The sequence below is a fragment of the Poecilia reticulata genome, linkage group LG1, assembly GCF_000633615.1.
Source record: "Poecilia reticulata strain Guanapo linkage group LG1, Guppy_female_1.0+MT, whole genome shotgun sequence".
In the NCBI taxonomy this organism is placed as follows: Eukaryota; Metazoa; Chordata; class Actinopteri; order Cyprinodontiformes; family Poeciliidae; genus Poecilia; species Poecilia reticulata.
The window spans coordinates 18,634,557-18,654,782 of NC_024331.1; the positions used below are offsets into that span (position 1 = coordinate 18,634,557).

At 39.3% G+C, this 20,226-nt stretch overlaps 2 protein-coding genes across 4 annotated transcripts in view; one reads left to right on the forward strand and one right to left on the reverse strand.

Moving 5' to 3' along the window:
* arhgef38 (Rho guanine nucleotide exchange factor (GEF) 38) overlaps positions 1-12,050 on the forward strand; it is a 13,408-nt gene extending 1,358 nt beyond the window's left edge. The window contains exons 1-14 of one of the 2 annotated variants that reach the window (XM_008412091.1): positions 3,168-3,299; positions 4,902-5,086; positions 5,530-5,647; positions 5,753-5,900; positions 5,998-6,015; positions 6,115-6,314; positions 6,432-6,568; positions 6,678-6,782; positions 7,319-7,438; positions 8,885-9,259; positions 9,349-9,486; positions 9,897-10,098; positions 11,243-11,523; positions 11,814-12,050. In XM_008412091.1, the coding sequence (XP_008410313.1) occupies positions 4,910-5,086; positions 5,530-5,647; positions 5,753-5,900; positions 5,998-6,015; positions 6,115-6,314; positions 6,432-6,568; positions 6,678-6,782; positions 7,319-7,438; positions 8,885-9,259; positions 9,349-9,486; positions 9,897-10,098; positions 11,243-11,523; positions 11,814-11,996 (2,202 nt within the window). In that variant the 5' untranslated portion in view covers positions 3,168-3,299; positions 4,902-4,909 and the 3' untranslated portion in view covers positions 11,997-12,050. Of the gene's footprint in view, positions 1-3,167; positions 3,300-4,901; positions 5,087-5,529; positions 5,648-5,752; positions 5,901-5,997; positions 6,016-6,114; positions 6,315-6,431; positions 6,569-6,677; positions 6,783-7,318; positions 7,439-8,884; positions 9,260-9,348; positions 9,487-9,896; positions 10,099-11,242; positions 11,524-11,813 lie in introns of those variants that run through there. The other variant, XM_008412084.1, reaches the window with a different exon arrangement.
* Positions 12,051-14,096: 2,046 nt separating this feature from the next.
* On the reverse strand, positions 14,097-20,036 carry ints12 (integrator complex subunit 12). 2 transcript variants are annotated; one of them, XM_017310622.1, is made up of 7 exons: positions 19,926-20,036; positions 18,311-18,468; positions 18,044-18,196; positions 16,387-16,568; positions 16,088-16,247; positions 15,849-15,992; positions 14,097-14,907 (listed from the first exon to the last, which is right to left on the reverse strand). In XM_017310622.1, exons 2-7 carry the CDS (start codon positions 18,464-18,466, stop codon positions 14,362-14,364), a joined length of 1,341 nt encoding a protein of 446 aa, XP_017166111.1. In that variant the 5' UTR covers positions 18,467-18,468; positions 19,926-20,036; the 3' UTR covers positions 14,097-14,361. The 2 variants fall into 2 exon arrangements, with proteins under 2 accessions (XP_017166111.1, XP_008410345.1); XM_008412123.2 differs by having other exon boundaries at positions 16,387-16,571; positions 19,926-20,035.
* Between the last annotated feature and the right edge of the window lie 190 nt (positions 20,037-20,226).

A 20,226-nucleotide genomic window follows, 5' to 3' on the forward strand; every position in this document is an offset into this window, starting at 1 on the left:
CACACACACACACACACACACACACACACACACACACACACACACACACTTATTTATGCTTGCCTTACCAGCAGCAGCTTTGTTTACCTGAAATAGGACCACTCTACTGCTCCTTTGTGCTATTTTCTAGCCCAGCCTGTATCGTGGTGGGCAGAGTTGTCAAAAACACACGCAGAGGTGTTTTCAGTAAACCATTAACCCACCCTGTTTTAGATTCAGCTGATGAGCAGTATTACATATTTACAGGGGTATTACCAATGCAAATATTGACAGAACGATGACTTCACTGAAAGAGGAAACATGTGAGCTGCTGCTCTTCAAATCTGCTCTCATCTGCCTGTCAGGCAGGTTTGTCCAAAGGAGCCATGGAGACATGACATCAGTATGTCTAATCAGCTGCAGTCTTTGACATTTGTGATATGGCTCACCACCCAGGGCCACACAAATGTCTGGGAGTGGCATAAGCATCCAAAAAAGAAAGGAGAAAAGATGATCTGTCAACTTTAGGTCAAACACAAGGTTTTCTAGTATTTCTGGCATAATACACACATTTAATCAAGAAAATATGGTTTAATACTGGGTTAGGGTCACATGCTGGCTAGTACAACTTAAAGTAGCATTTGATTAATAATTCCTGTGCTAAGTTAGAAGACAAATAAAAAAAAAACTGGTTGCTTTTAAAATTTGGATCTTGTTTGAAAGTCTGTTGCCCAAATTCTAAAATACTAACATGAGTGGTCAAGTAACAACCACCAGGATATCTTACCATTCCCAAAAGCATCTCATCCATATCCAATGGCATCCAAATAAAGTAAAAGGTTCTACAATGCCCACAGACATTTGTAAATGTTAAGCATTTTCAAATACGTGCTCATTCACTTGTTTTTGGAAACTTTCAATATGATTTTGTGGTTCCCTTGGGTGCAAATGTGAAATGTTAAAGAAGCTTCCCTTCAATATGGGAAAGAAAAGTGAACGTACCATTCAATTGAGGCAGATCTGTGTTGATCTTCACACATGAAGAAATATATTCAAGAAAAAACAATTTCCCCATATATACTTTCAGAGTATGGATTAAATGGTTTACAACAAATGGAAGTGTTAACAATAAGACTGGATGAGGAACAAACCTTTTCTCCAAATCTTGCTGGTGGTAGAGAACTACAGCTAACTTTTCTTTATGAGATTATTGTCTTGTAAAAACAACACAAAAACAAAAAATAATTGATTTTGTAAACTTTTTAACACAAATTTACTTAGGGTGCCAGTAAATGTGCAGGCAATTTAAAATTTTAAGGTTTACATAAGGATTCATCAGCTTACATTATTTCCTTCAGGCCTTTGCAACAATTGGCATTTATCGGTATTTTAAGGTAACTTCAACTTTGCATAACTTAATAAAATAAACAAAACTTAACGATGAAAATAGTTCTTTGCTGTTACCATGTTGCCATTTCATGAGAATAAGAACCATAACCCACCTATTGCAACCAGCTTTTCTCCAATTTCTGTATGCTTTGTTTTCAAATTAAAGTTATTTGGCTTGATAACTTTCCTGTTGGTGTGTGGCACAATCCAAAGTATTATTTTTCCAAAAAGTGCAACACAATCCATCAGGTTTTTTGTGTTCTTTCCGGACTAGCGTATTGGGATCCCTTTCACTGGGCTGAACAGAGAAAACCATTGTCTTTGCTTTCATGGGAAATCCCGCACCTGAAACCAAACCTAAAAGGATTATGTCAAACTTAAAATGTCCCACCAATTTTTCAGTTTTTCAGTTTGATAGCAAAAAGAAGTGAAGCTTTCATGACACATGCTTTATGTGTCAATTTTATAAAATTCAATAGTCACATTTCAGCTGGTTTGAAGTGACCAAACTCAAACTCTCCTTGGGCCTATTTTCCCGCAGGTGCAGGTTTTCAGGTATGGGATCTTTCTTATAGACTGACAACTAATGCTGACATATGACACTGAACTAGTTACTTATTATGTGTTTGAGACTTATTACTTAGATAGCATAATGTTTTGTGATACAGGGTAAAACAAAGAAATTTGTAACAACACCAAAAGTCGGTTTGGTCTAATTGCAAATTGTGTAGCTGTAAAATGGAAGAAAGCAATCATTTAAAGAAAAAGTCAAGAGAGTGTGCTGTATATTTTTTATTTATCTCACCCTGTCTGATAACCTTTAACTGGTTTTCTTTGAGGGTGACTCTATAGCTGTTTAGCCTCATTCCTCTTCACATCAACTCTGACCAGTTTCGTTGTCACTGCTGAAATAAAGCATCTCATAGTGTGGATGCTGTGCTTCATCTTTCAAATTCATGGTATTAATGTCAAAAAATTCAATTTTGGTCTCAGTTGAGCTGAGCACCCTCATCCACATTTGCTGTGTCCTCTACCTGGCTATATTCAAAAAGATCAAATGAAATAAATAAATAAATAAATAAATAAATAAATAAATAAATAAATAAATAAATAAATAAATAAATAAATAAAAAAGTAAAAATCTCACAATACCTAATAAGATATTCTGTATGGGTGTCATGACCATGTCTTTGGTGATTGTTGCGCAGAGTTAACACTAGCTTGTATAAATTATAGAGCAGGTAAATGCCTAACTGTATCTAAAGTGAATAAAATTCTTCTCTGGCTTGAACTAAAGTTATTGACACAACCCACTGATATTAGCAGTATTATACGGCGCATTCCAGCAACTGTGTGTCACAGTTTTGATTCAATAATTCATTAAACCTACCCATCTTCTGCCCCATACGTATAAACCCAGCATTTATGTAAACTGAAAATGATCATCATATGTGACTAGTTTGGCTGTAAAAAAAAATAAAAAAATAAAATAAAAAAGTCTCTGTTGTAACACTGTCCAGTTCCACATACACAAATGTCATGTGCATGAAAATAAGAACGTTTTTTTTTTTTCAGAAATCAGTAACTGATGTCTACAAAAACACACCACAACCATAATGGTGTATTTACGATCAAATTTAAAACAGCAGCAATAAAAAAATATATATATAAATAAAAATTGTGACTGCGGTGAGCAAAGGTGTGTTTGTAGAACATCTCTCCGACCGATAAGGATGTGGGTGGATTGTTTACATTGTTATACTAGTGTCACGGGAAAAATGTCACTTGTTGAGGTAGGATTAAAAACGTTAGCATATTTGCATGACTTGGAAGAAAATGATTTATATAAGCGCCAAAGATTACAAGAGGATCGGCTTCTACAAGAGGATCCTGAAATAGACCTCAAAATCAACATTGGACGGACTCAACAGGTACAAGTTCAAGGTTTAGCTCTGCTCCTGACCACCAATGTTTAAAATAATCACAGCATGCAGAAAACCTTAAACCAAACGTTTCTCAGAAACTATTCATTGAAGAAACACATTCATTAGATCATTATGAGTGAAATATTAATAATATTAGATAAACTGAGAAACAGCTACATGCTAAAAACATAGCATGATTCCTACCCTGGGCTCCGACTTTTTTTTAATTTTATTTTGTACTTTTCTTCGAACAATAAGTAATTTGCCATTTTTCTATATGTTTTAACCAAAGTGTTTCTTTAAATTTTGAAGTAAATTTAAAATAAAAAATGAAGAAGTCTCGTTCTGTAGCTGAGTAGTATGACAAGAACAACAATCAAACCAATGTGAAATATTATTATTTGATTATGCATTTTAAAATAAGAATGCGTAGACTATAATAAATGTCTTACTTTCCAACTTTTTGTGGCTTTAAGTGTGAGGCTCTACTGGGCAGAGTCACATGATCCGTCCTACTAGGCTTCACCCAACAGGTTAAATATTGTTATGTCACTTTTATCAAGTTACATTCTCCTACTTCTGTGGTTTCTGCTCTCTCTTAAATAGCAAAATATGGGGCAAGTGTTGCACATGCGACACATCTGCGCACTTTTTTTGTAGAGTATGTACTAGTTTTACACAATAATTGAGAAGACCTTTGTAAATAATATGAATTCAAAATGGAATCACTGAACAAATATTGCCAGATAGTTCTAGAACAATTTTCCAAATGGTACTTTTGGCTCTGCCTGAACAAGATGTAAAGCAGTCCTTGGTAAAAAAAAAAAAAAAAAAAAAAAAACTTAAACCCTCATGCTATAATGTGTTGCTTGAAGCAGATAATATCATGTGCAGTCATGACGATTCATGTGCACCTACTCACTCATTCAGTGTCACTTAGTGGGTTTCATTATTCCTTTTTGAGTGTGAATTCGGTGTGCCCCCACAAACACTTTGAAAGATCTGAGCAGATGAGATGCCTGAGATCCACACAGCAGGATTGCATCAGCAGCCTGATTAGTTTCGTAACCTGCCACGATGCTTGGAGCCTTCTGTCCCCCCCACCACCACCACCACCTTATTGCTCTCTGCATCCAGAGGAGGAAGCAGCGCTTGGCATCGATTAGGCAGCAAGGAAGCATCGCTCTTCCTTAAACAGACGTCCCCCAGCCTGCCACAGAACAGCCTCTGACTGTGTAGGCAGCAGAGCGTTAAAAAAAAAAAGAGAACGTGAAGCGAGTGAGCCTGACTGGCATGCTGAAGTGAGGCTCTCTGACTTTCATTTGAAGATGATGAGATCACAGTGACATGGTTCCACTCAGGTGTCAAGCTGATGGTAGAAAACTCACAGAAAAAAGACAAATGAGTTTTTAATTTTAAAAAAAATAAATCGATCATTTTCAAAATTTAAATAGCAACAAAAGCACAACATTGCATTTCAATAATCTCTTGAGCTGTGTTTTTTTGTTTAGCCCATTGCCAGTTTTTCACCCTGTGATGTTATCAAGTAAAATTGACATTAAAACTATTAACTTGGACTCATTTTTTTAATGATCCTTGTCCCCATAGAGAAACTGATGCCACATGACCTGTCAGCTCTCCCCTCTCCGGTGCTGGACGTGGAGGAGATTCGGTCCAGGAAGATGAGCCGCAGGGCGAAAGTGATAAAAGAACTCGTGCAAACCGAAAAGGACTACCTCACCGACTTGGAACTGTGCATCAGAGAAGTCGTCCAGCCTCTGCGAGTGTTGCAGGTAGAGGAGTCTTAGCTTCGATGCGTCTACAAATTGATCAGTAAACCGATTTAACCTGGACATTCACCTCCAGTAAATCAAAATTTAAATCCCTTCCAGTGTTACTGAAAGCAGATATTTGCTCAGTTGAAAAAGAACGTGGTTTTGTTCATGTAAATCATCTAAAAATACTTGATTAGGTCATCTTTAATTTATTACAAATATAGTCACATATCTTATTTGCATTGTCAAAACTTGAATTATTGCGGTTTTTAACATTTATAAGTTGGCAAAGGTATTCTTGAAGAAAATTCTTTTTAAATCACAAATTCATTACATCAAGAAAATTAATTTACCTGGTTTGAAATACAGATGGCCAAGCTGTGCACATGCAAATAGGCTGACTGCTATTCATAATCCTGCAGATCTTAATCAGCACAATGTCCTCCCGTATTTTTTGTCAGGTTGTTGACGTAGACCGACTTTTCACCAACATGGAGACGGTGTGTGAGGTGTCTGCAGCTCTCCTTCACAGAATGCACGCGGCCTTGTCTGACCCGGATCCAGAAGCAGTCGTCATAGGTATGTCTTTCATAGTTCCTGACTCTTTCTTTTGTCTTCCATTTATTGTTGACTGCTAGCGACTAAAACAAAGGTCTTTCTTTTTTTTTTCCTCGTTTGTTTTAGGGGATGTGTTTATCCAGGCAAAGGCAGCTTTAGAAGATGTATATAAGATTTATTGTTACCACCATGACGATGCCAACATGTCATTGAAGGCCTATGAGAAGGAGGAGCAGATAAAGCAGCATTTTACTACATGTATCTTAGCACTGAAGTAAGTTTTACTAGATTCGCTAAATAGCTGTATTTAATATGATTTACAACTTTAAAATTAAACTTCAGTCTGTAACTGTTTTTGTTTTCTGTTGCAGAAAAATCTATGACCAAGAGTAAGTAGAGTTTTTTTTTTAAACAAAGATTTTCTCACTATTTCCTTTTTTTTTTTTTTCTCTCTGATCCTTCATTGAGTCAAATTTGTGTTTCCACAGAGGAAAACCCAATTTGTTGGACATGGGCTCCCTGCTGATCAAACCAGTCCAGAGGATCATGAAGTACCCGTTGCTTCTAGGGGAACTTTGGCAGGCCACCCCTGAAGACCACTTTGACTATCTGCCCCTGCAGGAGGCGCTCACCGCTGCGAAGATCATAAACGTTAACATCAATGAGTTCAGGAGACGGAAAGACATAGGTATGAATTTATTCACATCCCAAAAAAAATTGTTTATTTAATCAGTCTATTCAATAAATGTGTAAACTTGTTTTTATCCCCTGTCTGCATTTTTTCCCCCATTCCTACAAACATTAGTTATGAAGTACAAGAGGTTAGAAAATGATGAAGGCACGCTGAGGGGCAAGCTAAACAAGATTAACATCCACTCCCTCCGGAAGAAAGGAGACAGGTTTGCGGGATATCTAAAGATTCTCACTGGAGTCGAACCACAGGTAACAACAGGTTCCTCCTTCGCTCTCTGCAGACGTAGAAACAGATCAGTGGTTGGGCTTACGAGCCGAACATACCAGAGCATTCACTTATCTGTGATTGTGTCTGCAGGTGAGAGATGAAGTGTTTGACAAGGAAGAGAAACTGTTCAGGAGTCTGGAGAAAGCTGTGAGGCAACTGGCCAAGAATGTTAACTGCTATGTGCAGCACACTCAGGTGAGAACTGAGCTGTTGAAGATTCAGCCATGCTTACTGTATTGGCACCGTTAGTGAAGATGTCTAAAAAGCTTTAAGCTACTAAAACGACTCTTTTACTGCAGCTGCAGCAACATAATCTGAAAAGTCCACCTTTTAATCTGAGTCCATTTATGCTACGGGAAAGTAATCCAATGTTAGGAATGGATTGTTATTACAAAATCCCTTGTGGCACAGCCTCAATCATCTATCTGAACATACATTTGAAATAAACATAAAGTTTAATAATGTCTCATTTGTAATCAATAAATTTTTTTTGTTTAGTTGGGGTTAAAAAAGACACCTGTTTCTTTTTCTCACTAGCCTGTGCTATTGGTAATTTTGTTAAAAATTAATTCTTAAGATGGGTATTTTCTCCAAACCTAAAAATAACACAGTATATAAGACATATATATGACCACTTGTACAGTTCTCATAATAAACCTAAAAAAATGGGATAGACTTGAGGAGAAAGAAATAATCTTCAATTTCCTGAAAGCCTCCACAATTCTCTGCAGGAGATGGTGCCTGTTGCCGTTCAGAACGTGAAGGACATGGAAAACATGATTACGGATCCAGGCATAGCAGACACAAATGGCTCATCACACAAGAATGGCAAAGATCCTTATAAGTACTTTGTAAGTACAACTTTTGCCGCACTTTTGCAATTTGCGAATATGTACTCCTTGCTTAGTTACATTTTTCCTTCCACACTTCCCATTTTCCGTCTTTTTATGGCTCAACGTTCATTTTTCACACAGTTCCGTGTCCGCTTTGCGACACTGTTTCTTCTCTGCTGCCACAACCTGCTTGTACTTCTTATTCTGAATATAACAGGTCCCCAAAACTGAAATCACTTCTTCATTAGACAGTTGTTCAAGTAGCCAGATGAAGGCTCATGTTTTCTCCAAGCAGAAAACCAGCAAACTTTCTATGTAAAAAAAAAACATGTCTTTCACTGACTGTTGTAGAAAGAAAACAGCCATGTCTTAGACATTATTTTCATGTTTCTTTTTTTAAATCTGCTTGCAAATTTGATTATTTCAGCATTATATATGAAAAGTTAAGAATCCATCTGGTATAATTGTTGTACTTAGCAAACACTTCTGAAAGCATTATATCAAGTGATATTTTTCTTGTGGATGCATCATAGAAAAACTCCTAAAACTCCCAACAGAGGGCAAATAAAGGTTTACACTGGTTTATACAGTTGGTGCCAGAAGTTTACTGCACATATATTCATTGTGGGCATGAAAGTTACATCCATGTTGAGCTTTTCAATGTTTTATTTCAACCGTTCTTTTTTCCATGGTGGAACAGTTAGTGAGACAATGAAAACCTTGTAGGACTTTTAAGGAATAAAACATTGAAATTTGTTGTGGATTTTATTTAAAGCCACTCAGGGTAAAAAAAATAATAATCCAACCCCACTTATATTTCAACTAATCTGGAAAAATTCTGGATGGATATTAGGACCAGTGTTTTTAAAAGAATGTGTCACACTCATTTAAAGTTATTTGGTCTCTGCCTGATCTATTCAAGCCAAAACCAGGTTTGATTTTACTTTGTTGACATCATTGTCATGTTTGAACATCACTAGTCCAACCGTCCATCTGATGAACTGAGGTAAACCATTTGTCTTCGTCTGTGTGGACAGCTGTAGTTTTCAGTTGAGAGTGAATGTGTTGATTTTGAAGCAGGAGCTTTTCTCATTCAACGTTGATCTTAAACTTGCTTCAGAAAATGAAAAAAAAAAACAAAAAAACAAGTGCTTCACTTTGTTGTTTCTTGTGTTGTTCTTGAACATTGTAACCAGCTTTCTTCCATGTTACGTAACAGTTTAAGGCTGTTTTTCAGACCTTAGCTAAGTTTAAGCATATTTAACTAACTTACCCCTAACTAACCCCGCCTCTCTCCTGTCAACTGCCGGAGATAGGCACCAGCCCCCCCTCCACCCCCCACCTCGCAATCCCACAAAGATTTCGGATGGAAATATCTGCTTAGCATCAAGCTGTTTACAAACTGCACCAAGTGAGTTTTCAAACTTGTGTAAATCTACAATTCTCCCTTCCCTCCTCCTTCAGAAAGAGCGAATGGAGGAGTTGGTTCTGCTGCCCCTCACCTCTCTGCAGGGCATGTTCACGGCCCCGCAGAAGCTCATCCAGAAGCGCTACGACAAGCTGCTGGACTACTGCTGCCGCCTGGAGCGCTCCTCCTCTTTTTCATCCTCCTCCTCCACCTCCACCTTGTCCCACACCTCCTCACCAGCATCAGACGCGCCTCCTGGTCCTGCCAAGAGAGACTATGAAGCCATCAATGCTTTGCTGGTGGACGAGTTGCAGAGGTTCAACATGGCGGCTTATACTATCCTGACAAACTGCGTGCTGTGTCTGGTGGCCCTGCTAAGAGGACTGATGGGTTGCGCTTTGGTTGGAGCTCCGGCTGTTCACCAGCTGCCTGTGAGAATCACACACACCCAGCTTATATGTATATATGTAGTTTTGTTCATTTGAAATTGATCTAACTTTTGTTTTTCTGTACTTTCAAGCCTCCACTGTCAAACATGGCTGAGGTGCAGAACAGCATCATGGATGAGCTGAACAATCTGACATTTGTGAAGGATAATGCTCAGAAGTTAATGGAGAGAAAAGTCAGCTTTGAGAGGCAACGAGACAAAAAGACAGTGGTAAGACCATAGAAATAATCAAAACTTTTAGGTTGTTTTTTTTTTACTTGAAGGGTTGCACAATGTCGCTCACATCTGATTGGCTACCTGAGACAAATAAAGGTTTGCCCGTGAAGGTTTTTTTTTTCTACTTTCAAGCCGAAATCTCAAAACTTTACCTTTTTTTCTTTTGTTTGTCGTCACACCAGAAAATTTACAAAAATACACATTTATATATAATCTCCCAATCTGAGTTGCTTATGCAGTTTTATTTGCGCTTAGACGCGTGAAGGCATAATCTAAAACTCCTTCCTCCACATGAATTCTCCCTCATGTACTGATTACTGACAACTCTGTTACGTAGCGCCACGCAGCAAATACCCACAGCAAATATTTACACCAACACTTCTCTGTACTGCTCCGTCTTCCAGGTGCAGGAGGTGCAGCATCAAACAGAGGAACAGCGCGCCTGGCTGCTGGCGGAGTACCCGCCCAACCGCCTCTACCAGCTGAAGAGGAAATGCAATGGCTGTCAGGAGCAGGACCTCAGCCTGCTGGAGGGAGAGCTGGTGGCCTTGTTGGAGGATACAGACCCTTTAGGCAGCAGCAGCCGTTGGCTGGTGCACAACGGAGGCAAGTGTGTGTGTTTGTGTGTATGAGAGAGAAAGCAGAGACTTTATTAAAAAAAAAAAAAAAACAACAGTATGTGATTGGCATAGGCCCATGCTTTTTTTTTTTTACATGACTGAGACTCCTCACTTTACTTTCTGACGAGTCAGCACACAAGAATTAGTCCCAGGAGCTGACGTGGTGTCATGGTTGCTGGTGCCTCTAGAGCTGGTTGCCTCACAACAGATCCAACTTGTCTCCCAGAATCAGATGAGATACCAGCAACCGGTTGGAACAAACTGAACTCCTCTGTACTTATAGTACAAAGCGTTTTCCTCTCGGGACCTGGGGGTCACGTGAGGTTACAGGGACGTTTTTTCTTATACTGCTCCCCGTTTTTTGCATATTTGTATTTCTTAGAGGTAGCTACATTCTTTGCAGACCTGGGATTTTCCTTTGGGAAAAGCAGCATTCGTGGGAAGTTGTTATTCTGTTAGTAGCAGCTCTGACGTATATTTACACAAAGCGTAGCTGAGTTTAGGATTGTGCAAGCAAAACTTCTGCAGCCTCTGAGATGCTGACAACCTTAATGTCAAATGTACAATTAATTGTGATTAATCGATTATTGAAACAATCGTGAACTCATTTAATAATTGACTAATTGTTACCTGGATTACTGGAAATGTCATTTATTGTGCAACAGTGTGAAACGTCAGGTGCAACAGCTAAAAAGGTAGATGGTAGCATGCATTTTCACAGAGAAATAAAAATATACATAAAATAAGCATGATACCGTGCAGCTATAGCATGCTTAGGTTAAAATGAATGTGCACCTGATTATGTAAAGAATGAAAAATGTACAAGATGTGTATGTGAGGTTGAAAAACAACAACAGATTGTTAACAAGAAGTGAAAAAAAAACCAACTGCAAACATCAAGGATGTGCAAGTATCAGCAGTAATATTATTTGAAAGGAGAGATCTGTGCAAAAAAAAACACCAGGGACGTAAACACCTATTGAGTTAGCTTGGAGCAGTGATTGTTATAAAGTCTTCAAGCTGATGGGAGGATAAAAAAAAAAGAAATAATAAATAATCATACCAGTGTGTCAAAAACAAATCACAAAAAGCATGGATTATGACAGGTCATGTTACTCTGCCTCCATTAGGTGACAAAGGCTACGTCTACTCCACGTTCCTGAAGCAGTACAACCCTCTGAGGGACTCCCAGCGGGCGAACCAGAAGGCCAAAGAGCAGCAGCTGCAGCCGCCTGTCATCACAGATGAGGACTTTGACGACCTCAGCCTGTTTGTGTCACCCAGCAGCAGCGGCAGCATGCGTAGCGTCAGCCTGAACACCACAGACAGCAGCTCAACCCTCTCAGGTCTGCAGGGAGAGCTGGAGAACGCCGAAGAACAGGAAGAGTCGGTGGATGGTGACACCCAACAGGTGCGTGGTGCTGCCCAGGTGTTTCTGTTGTAGTCGTTTAATCATTACAGTAACGTTAGAATATTGTATTCTTTTAAAAATTGTAAGTTTTAAAGTAAAGATAGTCGCTAGCTTAGACTAACCAGTGGAAATAATTTCTTTGTCGACGTAGAAAACTAAAAAACAGTGCCCCCTACTGGTTTAAAATAAAAATACACCACATGTATTGGAAGTGAGAAAGTAGACCGTATCCACACAAACAGAGATACTTGTTGCATTCAGTAACATCTGGACTGTGTTTGTCTCCACAGTATTATGCCGTCTATGCATTTCAAGCACGCTGTGAACAGGAGCTGACCCTGCAGGAGTACCAGCACGTCCGCATACTCCAGTTCTGTGACCTGGGCGGAAACAAGCAGTGGTGGTTGGCTGAGGCCAATGGACAGAAGGGATACGTCCCTGCTAACTACCTTGGCAGAATGTCATATGCATGAATGTCATATGCATGAATGTAGAATGTAAAAATGACAAAAAGAAAGCAATATTAATGGTTATGATGTCATACCCAACATTTTTTAAAGTAATATCGCACATTTTGGATTCAAATATTTTGTAACTGTTCAAGGTTACATATTTCTCCATTTTGAGTTTAATACCAGAGCCCTGTGAAAAGTAACTGCAAGAGCATGTTTATTGCTTTGACGCATCAGGAGAGCTAATTTGTCTTGTTTGAAAGAAAACTTTCCATTTTGTTATTTTCTTTTTTACATTTAAAGCCCTCCACAATTATTGGCACTGCTGATAAAAATATCATTAAAAGTGCTCAAATTAATGCCTAATATGGGGTCTTGATTACCCCAAGATACCACAGGTTCCTCCAGGACTCTAACGAGCAAGCTTTGGAGTTTAGTTTTGCTCCATCATCCTCTTCACATTGGATGATGGAAAGATAAATGTTGTTCCTTGTCTATCCTTTTGTTGTCAGACTTCCAATTGTTTTAAGGTGTTTTATCATCTCTTTGATTTACAGCCAAGTTTAGGCAGCTTGTTATATTGTTATAATTTCCAGATTGGCAAAGACCAACACATATTCAGCTTATTTGCATGGCATGTTCTCTTGATATCCATTTGGAAGAGTAGATAAAAATGTCTTTGGTGTCACATCAGTCCAAGAAACAGAAAGTCAGGGGTTACCAATTAAAATTTAGAGCACCCCGATTATCTAAAAAAGTGAATTACAATTCATCAAAAAGCTTTAGTAGTTAGCTGGAGATAGGCACCAGCACCACTCCCGACCCCACAAAGGGACAAGGGTGTAAAGAAAATGGGTGGATGGATGGATGGAAAAAGCTTTAGTTACACACAGTCTAAATGATTTGTTAGGGGTGCCAATGAGCAGAGTGCCAATGACTCTCTAAAAGTATAAAACTTATTCACATCATAAATTTACTCAAATGAAAAGTTGGTTCACTGATTTTAACTTTCAGATATTACTGTAAAAACACAATTCTTGACATATTGTCACATCGACTACTTGTGGTGCCAATACATGTAGAAAGCTCTGTATGCGGTAACATTTAAGATCAGTACTAGTCAACAATCAAGAACAAAGTTTTTGTCTTTTTCTGCAACCCCCTTTTGCCTGTCCCCCCCACCCCCAAAAACCCCCCAGATCTGTTAACATGTTGAATTTCTGCTTTGTGAATACTGAAACCGCACTTTCTAGATGTAAATGTTTTCAGGCCCCAGGTAAAACTGCTTTGTCTTTATATGAATGTAACGCGAGAGCTCACCGTTGGTATTTAACCTGTCATTTGGTTCGGATGAGAGAGATGAAACCGCAGTGCACTTTGCTGAGCACCTTTTGTACCTCAGTGTTGTTTATATTGAAGTTATACGACCATGAAGTAATATGTGACTTGATTTAGAGATAATTTATATAAATGAAGAAAATTATGAAGAATATTTTTTTATGATTTGTTCAACATGTTTTGATTTGCAGGATTCAGTTTTTTTTTCTTGAAACATTTAATAAATACAACTAATTTCTACATTTTTCTAGACTCACATTTCCATACGTTTTACATCTATGAGCCAGTGTGTGGATGGATGGATTGATGGAGGAATGAATGAGTGAAGGAAGGAAGAAGATGGAACAATGACTGAGAGAAGGAAGGTCAATGGGGAGAAAGAATACAAGGACAGGATTCGATAATGAAGGAAAGAAAGGTGTAGAAATGAAGGGCACAAGGAAGGACAGAGAGAAAATGAGAATGGAAGAGGAGCGTGGACAGATGAAACAACGAGGGAAAGATCAGCAAATGAACAAGGAGTACTTCAGAAGGTCAGCGGAAGAAAGGACATCAAGAAAGGAAGGGATGAAAACAAAGAACAAAATGAAGGTAGGATATAAAGGAGTAAAGAAGGAAGGACATGATCAATAAAAGCAACGACAGAAAAAAAAACCTGGAAATGAAAAGTTTCCCCGTCTTATATTTTCTTTGTCTCCAATTATCAAGACTTAAAAAAAAATACTAAAATCAAAACAATGTTTTCCTGAATGTGTAGAAACCCTTTAAAAAGTGACAGAAATAGCCAGTTTGCGTGAAGAGATTATTTATTTACCGGGTTGTTAAAAAGTGACACTTTGCTCACTGGTTGCTTTTGTTAGGACAGAAGAGGCACAAAGCAGAATCCAGCAGCGTTAACACACAGTGAAGTTCAAGTATGTGACTGGATGATGGTGACTCCTTGTGCAGAAGCTCTTGAAGTGCAAACACGATGCTCTAATCTACATGTTTTCGTTCTGCTTCCTCGCGTCACCCTCTATCCTCAAGGTTCATGTCTCTCAACCTTGACTTATTTCTTCAGTTTCTTCTGAGCCGTTTTTTTCTTCAAAATCTGCAGGCGTTTCATGGCATGAAGCTGGGACTCCTGAGAAGTTGGCGCGCCCTTTGAGCCGTTCCCATTGTTTCCATTACCTCCTCCGTTGTTCCCTCCGTTCCCCCCGGCCGCCGCCTGTGAGCTGCTTGGTGAACCTGCTCCAGACGAAGAAGAGCCTTTCCCTTGACTTTCTCCGCTAGATGAGCGGCTAAGTGTCTGCTTACCTAGATTTAGAGGTGGGGGAGGCTTCAGAGTTGCCTGGCTGGAGCCATTTCCATTGCTGCTCCCAGTAACCTTTGCACCCAGTCCCGATTTGGCTCCTGCTAGTCCCGACAAACCCACTGGTTTCTGACCGGACGGAGCTGCCAAAGCCTTGCTGCTCCCGCTCGGGCCAGAGGAGGAAAGTTTGGAAGTGGCAGGAGCAGACGGGTTTGTTTTGGCACCGAACGCAGCCCAGCCAGTGAGACCGCTGCCTGGGGAAGAGGAGTTGCTGCTGGTGGGGTTGGCTGATGTGGCCGGAGGCTGCAGGAAACGACAGAAAACAAAGAGTCTAACGGTTAGGGAGAGATATCTGCTAGGATTTTATTTGCATCCCATCCCATGATGCATTGCTGTTTTGGAAATAATTACCAAATGAATGATGTGAAAGATGTAGTCCAACCACTACTACAACCACTAACACTAATACTGCAACCACAACTACTAATGATTACTTAAATAAAATAAAAAATATTCTAATAAAATTAATTTATTCATTAAATGTATGCATTCTTTTTTATTAATTATTTACATTTATTTTATTATTGTTACCATTAAATGGAGAGAATATAAATTAACACTATTAATAATAATGTTATATTTCTTTATTATAAAAGAAAATTGCCAAGATAATATTCTAAATATTAACAGCTATAATAATAATAATAATAATAATAATAATAATAATAATTACTTGAACTATTAGAAGATTTATCTGTTCAAAAGATGACTTTGTTTGCAAAACTTTAAGCCAAGATAGAAATGAGTTGCAGTTTCATTCATGTTTTGATGCATTGAGATTCACTCAGGAGGTAACGCAGCTATTCGATTCAGGTTTGTTGAAGCAGGGACACAAAAAGATGCAGAACAGTTCTGGAATTGAAACTGGAATTGACTTTAACAGGATCGGTGGATCTGATCAAATATGAGCAAGGTTGAGCTTTTCAGCAATAAAAAAAAAAACTGCAAACGCTCCACTTTGCACCCAAAGCCCAATGTTAAGCACACTGAAGGATGAATGATGGAGTGGGATGTTTCTCTTCTAATGGTCAGAGGACTTTGTTGTAGTGTAAGGTCTTATATTAGACAAATAAAATCTGGTGGTGGACCCTGAGAAAACCATTTATTAGGATAATAATCTAAATGATAAAGCAAAATCCTCAACACAGGAAGGGTTTGGCACAAGCTTGTATGGTCCCACATACCTTCACTTCTGTTCTTTTGAAAGCTTGGAAGGTGCTGGTCGTGTCGGTTTTTAGTTTGAGGTCGGTCTTCTTCACCACAGTGTCCTTTACAACAGGTGTGGATGAGGCAGACGCAGGGGAAGGTTTCTGTGGAGGTTTCTGGGCCTAAACAACAATAAAGACGTTAATTTGGCACCGGTGCAGCACATACCGATAACATAACAATGAACTGAAACACCGGAGCAGCTCATTTTCCTCACCATCCGTTTCATTTGCCTGGTGCAGCGAGCACAGTACCACACGAGCCGGGGGTCGTTAACTTCTTTATCCGTCACTTGAGGTCTATGACACTCTTGGTGATAGAGATTATGACACTCCTGGCACTCCACTAGCTGATTTCCCATGGTTACAGTCATTTGTCTGATTGACATTAAAAACACAAGTTAAAATGCGATGATAATATTGATGAGGCAGTAATGCTGTCCTCAAAACATCAAATCAAGAGTTATTATATCCGCCATAAAAAAACACAAAAAAAAACAAGAGGATTAAAATGTACCTGCAAACCACACAAGCCAGACCCATCTCCATGGCAAAGTCATCAGCATTAGTCTCGTCGTAGTCACTGATGTTTGGCAGCAGGTCTTTGCTCGTCTGAACGGTGATGGGAGAAGAACGATTCTCCTGTTTCTCCAGGCGAGGCTTTTTCGGGGGGTCCACTTCACTGAGGTCAACCCTGACCTGCTTTACAGAAAACAAGACAAAGGACAAAGATTTTAAGTTCACAATCAAATCTGACTTTTGTGCTCGTCAGGCAACTTAAACAGGCACTACTCAACCAAAAACTTCACAATGTCATTATAACATAGCACTTCAAAAAGGAAACGTTTATTTATGGATGACTAATCTAAACTGGAACATCGTTGAGAAAAACTGCTAAAGAGTAAAGAGTAGAGGTAATCCCAAAGTCAGACTCTGAAGTCTTTAGATGACATGAAAGGCTGTCTGTTCTCTCCTTAATAAAAAAAAAGTTGGGGAAAATAAAAGTATTTTCCTTGTATCATAACTTTCTACTTTTTGCCAGGACAACTTGAATCTACAACAACAATAATAATAATAATAATAATAATAATAATAATAGAAGCAACACTTGGTTGACATTAACATCTTAAAATGGGACTTAAGATTTAAAAAGGCTTAGAAGCTCCCTTTCAGACTGAAGGTGCTTTTCCAGTTTGGTGTTGCAAAAATTTAAATAGAGATCCCCCAACAATTAATAGTAAGCTCTGTTTTACTTTCCTTTTTTATTAACAACAAGGGTAAGACTATATCTACAACCAAAGCGCAGATGACACCAAGCTTCACCCAATACTCTGATGTAGCTTGTTGGCAAACATCAAACTGCTTTTCAGTTGCTGAAGGCAAGACTGTGGTTTAAAGTGCTACATGTGGCATAAGTATCCTCCTTATTAAATACATAAACAGATACTAAAGTAAAGTCTTTGTTCAGTTATTTGACATTTATTCTTAAAAATAATTTTGTGATATTTCTTTCCGTTTACCATCCATCCATTTTCTCTTACACCCTTGACCCTCAGTGGGGTCGGGGGGGTTGCTGGTGCCCATCTCCAGCTAGCGTTCCGGGTGAGAGGCGGGGTCACCCTGGACAGGTCGCCAGTCTGTTGCAGGGCAACACAGAGACACACAGGACAGACAACCATGCACACACACACTCACACCTAGGGGCAATTTGGAGAGGCCAATTAACCTGACAGTCATGTTTTTGGACTGTGGGAGGAAGCCGGAGTACACGGAGAAAACCCACGCATGCACAGGGAGAACATGCAAACTCCATGCAGAAAGACCGAGGCCGGGAATCGAACCCAGAACCTTCTTGCTGCAAGGCAACAGCTCTACCAACTGCACCACTGTGTAGCCCTTCTTTCTGTTTACTCAGTTCTTTATTCCACATTAATAGTCTGAGCGAACCATATGAAAACTGTTTGCACCCCACAGCTCCCTATGTTTTGGACAAACCCTGAGAAAGAAGGACTGAACTAAACCGAACCTCCCAGCATTCATAGTACCGCTGGAGAAACCGCTTACATCACAACCGTGATGACATTGCTGTAGTGGGGAGCTTCTGAATGCTGGTCAAGTAAAAGGCTCTGAAGCTTTGAACCTTAGATCGTTGTGAAAAAAATTCCCCTTCGTACTTTTTCCGACGGCCTTTTCTCCACATCTTTCTTGCTCTTCTCAGAGCTGGATTTGCTGCTTCCGCTGCTGCTGTTGGAAGACGAACCTGATGACTTGGAATCTTGTTTACTCAAGCTCAGCTTGGACACGGACGCCTTTGACACCTCGGCCTCCTGATGATTAAAACACAGAAAACACTAGAGCTTATCTGTGAACACAATGCATTCTTATGAAACACAAAGAGAACATAAGAATGTAAATACAGACTTTCTAGACATATCCCTTACTTTCTGCAAGGACCGGTAGGACGAGTCGCTTCCTCTTGAAAGGGACTCGTCGAGCAGAGCTTTGAGCTTCTCGGCCGAATCTTTGCTCTTCGAGTGCAGATAGCTCAGTCCCTTTAGAAAGAGAGGATCCAGCTCCAAGCTGACAGGCCCAGACATGGCTGCAAAGCGGGAAACATCGTCAGCTTTCAGTTTGAAAACGTTCATAGCGCTGCGCAGCAGAGCGGTTCCCACTGTCCAGCACTCCGACATCTCTCTGCCAGAACACAGAGATGGCGACTGGAATGACGAGGCTGCAGATGGAATTATGTTGTAATATGAACCGGCATTAAAATTGAAACAACATTTTCTATCTCGGGATGCAAAAAGAGTTTAATGATTAGCTAATTTCTAAAACACACATCTTCTAATGAACGCTAATATGTATTATTGAAATTCAAGGAGTGTGGAAATCATCCCGCATTAGAGGCCTGAAAAACATTTCAGATAACAGTTTTCATGGCAGTTCAGTTATTAGTCGACTTAAGATCATCTACATGAAATATATGGGCTTTAATTTATTTGTAATAATGTTAAAGGGCAAGAAATCCAAACATTAACAAATAAAAATCGAATGTGTGGCATGCATTTCTATTCTCTCTCTTTAGCTCAGACACACCTAAATGAAATGCAGTGCAACCAATTATTCCAGTTATCATTATCTATTATTCCGGGAGGCACCCAAGTTCAAGTCCTTGACAGCAACCATCATGCAACCTTTCTCCAACATACCTGAATCAAATGTCTGAATTCCCTCAGCCTATCATGCAGCACTGCAGAGGCCTGGTAATGAGCATTCATTTGATTCAGGTGTGTTGGAGCAGTGATACACCGGATAGCAGCTCTCAGTGAAACTGTTCAGAGCTGATGGGAAGATGGATAGAGCTAAATACATGGCAATCCTAAAGAAAAACTATGAGAGTTTGTAAGACTTTCACCTTGGAAGAAATACCACCTTAAAATGTCATGAAGAATACTTTGCACAGTTATCACGTCTCTCAAAGGAACTTAAACGGACATTTCTTTACCATTTTTTTCACTTTTAATAGGCTCTACTGAAACTGTGGGGTTCATATTTGCCCACTTTGGCTTCCAAGGAGGTTTTCAAAATATTATCCAGAGTGCTCATCCTTAGAAGAATGGACAAACATTTCGACTTCTAGATGCGCGTAGCTTTGTAGGTACAACTGCCGGCTTGGCCACGAGTTTTCCGCGCGTAACACCATATTTTGCAATTTAAATGAGGAAAAACTTCCCATTTATAAAAAGATTCAAGAACAAATGAGAGGAAACAGGTTGAGGGAAGACTAGATGTTTAAAGTACTTCCTCAGACACACTTTAACCGCCACGTCATATCACTGTAATGTTGCAGTACCGATGCCTCATATTTCATGCTAAGGATTTTAACTGCCGAAACCCAGACAGATCTTTGTTTCCACCAATTCTCATGGCTGTGTAACACTGAAAGGAGCTGTGGTACTGTGGTAGCAGTGCGGAGCTAAAGTTACCTTCACAATAAAAACGCCATTTATAAAAGCCGTTGTGAGCTCAGAGTAGTTATTTTTTAAACAGCCTTACCTGAGACTGTTGTGGTTCTCTTTAACGATATCAGAATATTTTCGGTTTCCGAACAACGGAAGATTGAGCAACACGTCCGACAGGAGCCGTTTTGGTGCAACCGCCTAATAAGTCCGGAAAAGACATAAACGGAACGATATGAAAAAAAGTGGTATATTTTTTAAAGCTGGTGCATACCGCTGCAGAAATGTTCTTTGTTATTACTTAAACTATGTCAGTGCATCTCAATAAAGAGAGTAATCAGAAAGTAAAAGTGATAGTGCACACATATCTGTTTTATATTTAGGTCGTTCACTTTTAA

Bases quoted from the DNA above. Each gene is read 5' to 3' on its own strand.
- ints12 (XM_008412123.2), bottom strand. From the start codon at position 18,466: ATGTCTGGGCCTGTCAGCTTGGAGCTGGATCCTCTCTTTCTAAAGGGA. The intron at 18,197-18,310 runs GTAAGGGATATG...TTTAATCATCAG, and splicing joins CCTACCGGTCCTTGCAGAAA to GAGGCCGAGGTGTCAAAGGC. The intron at 16,248-16,386 runs GTACATTTTAAT...AATGTCAATCAG, and splicing joins CTGGCTTGTGTGGTTTGCAG to ACAAATGACTGTAACCATGG.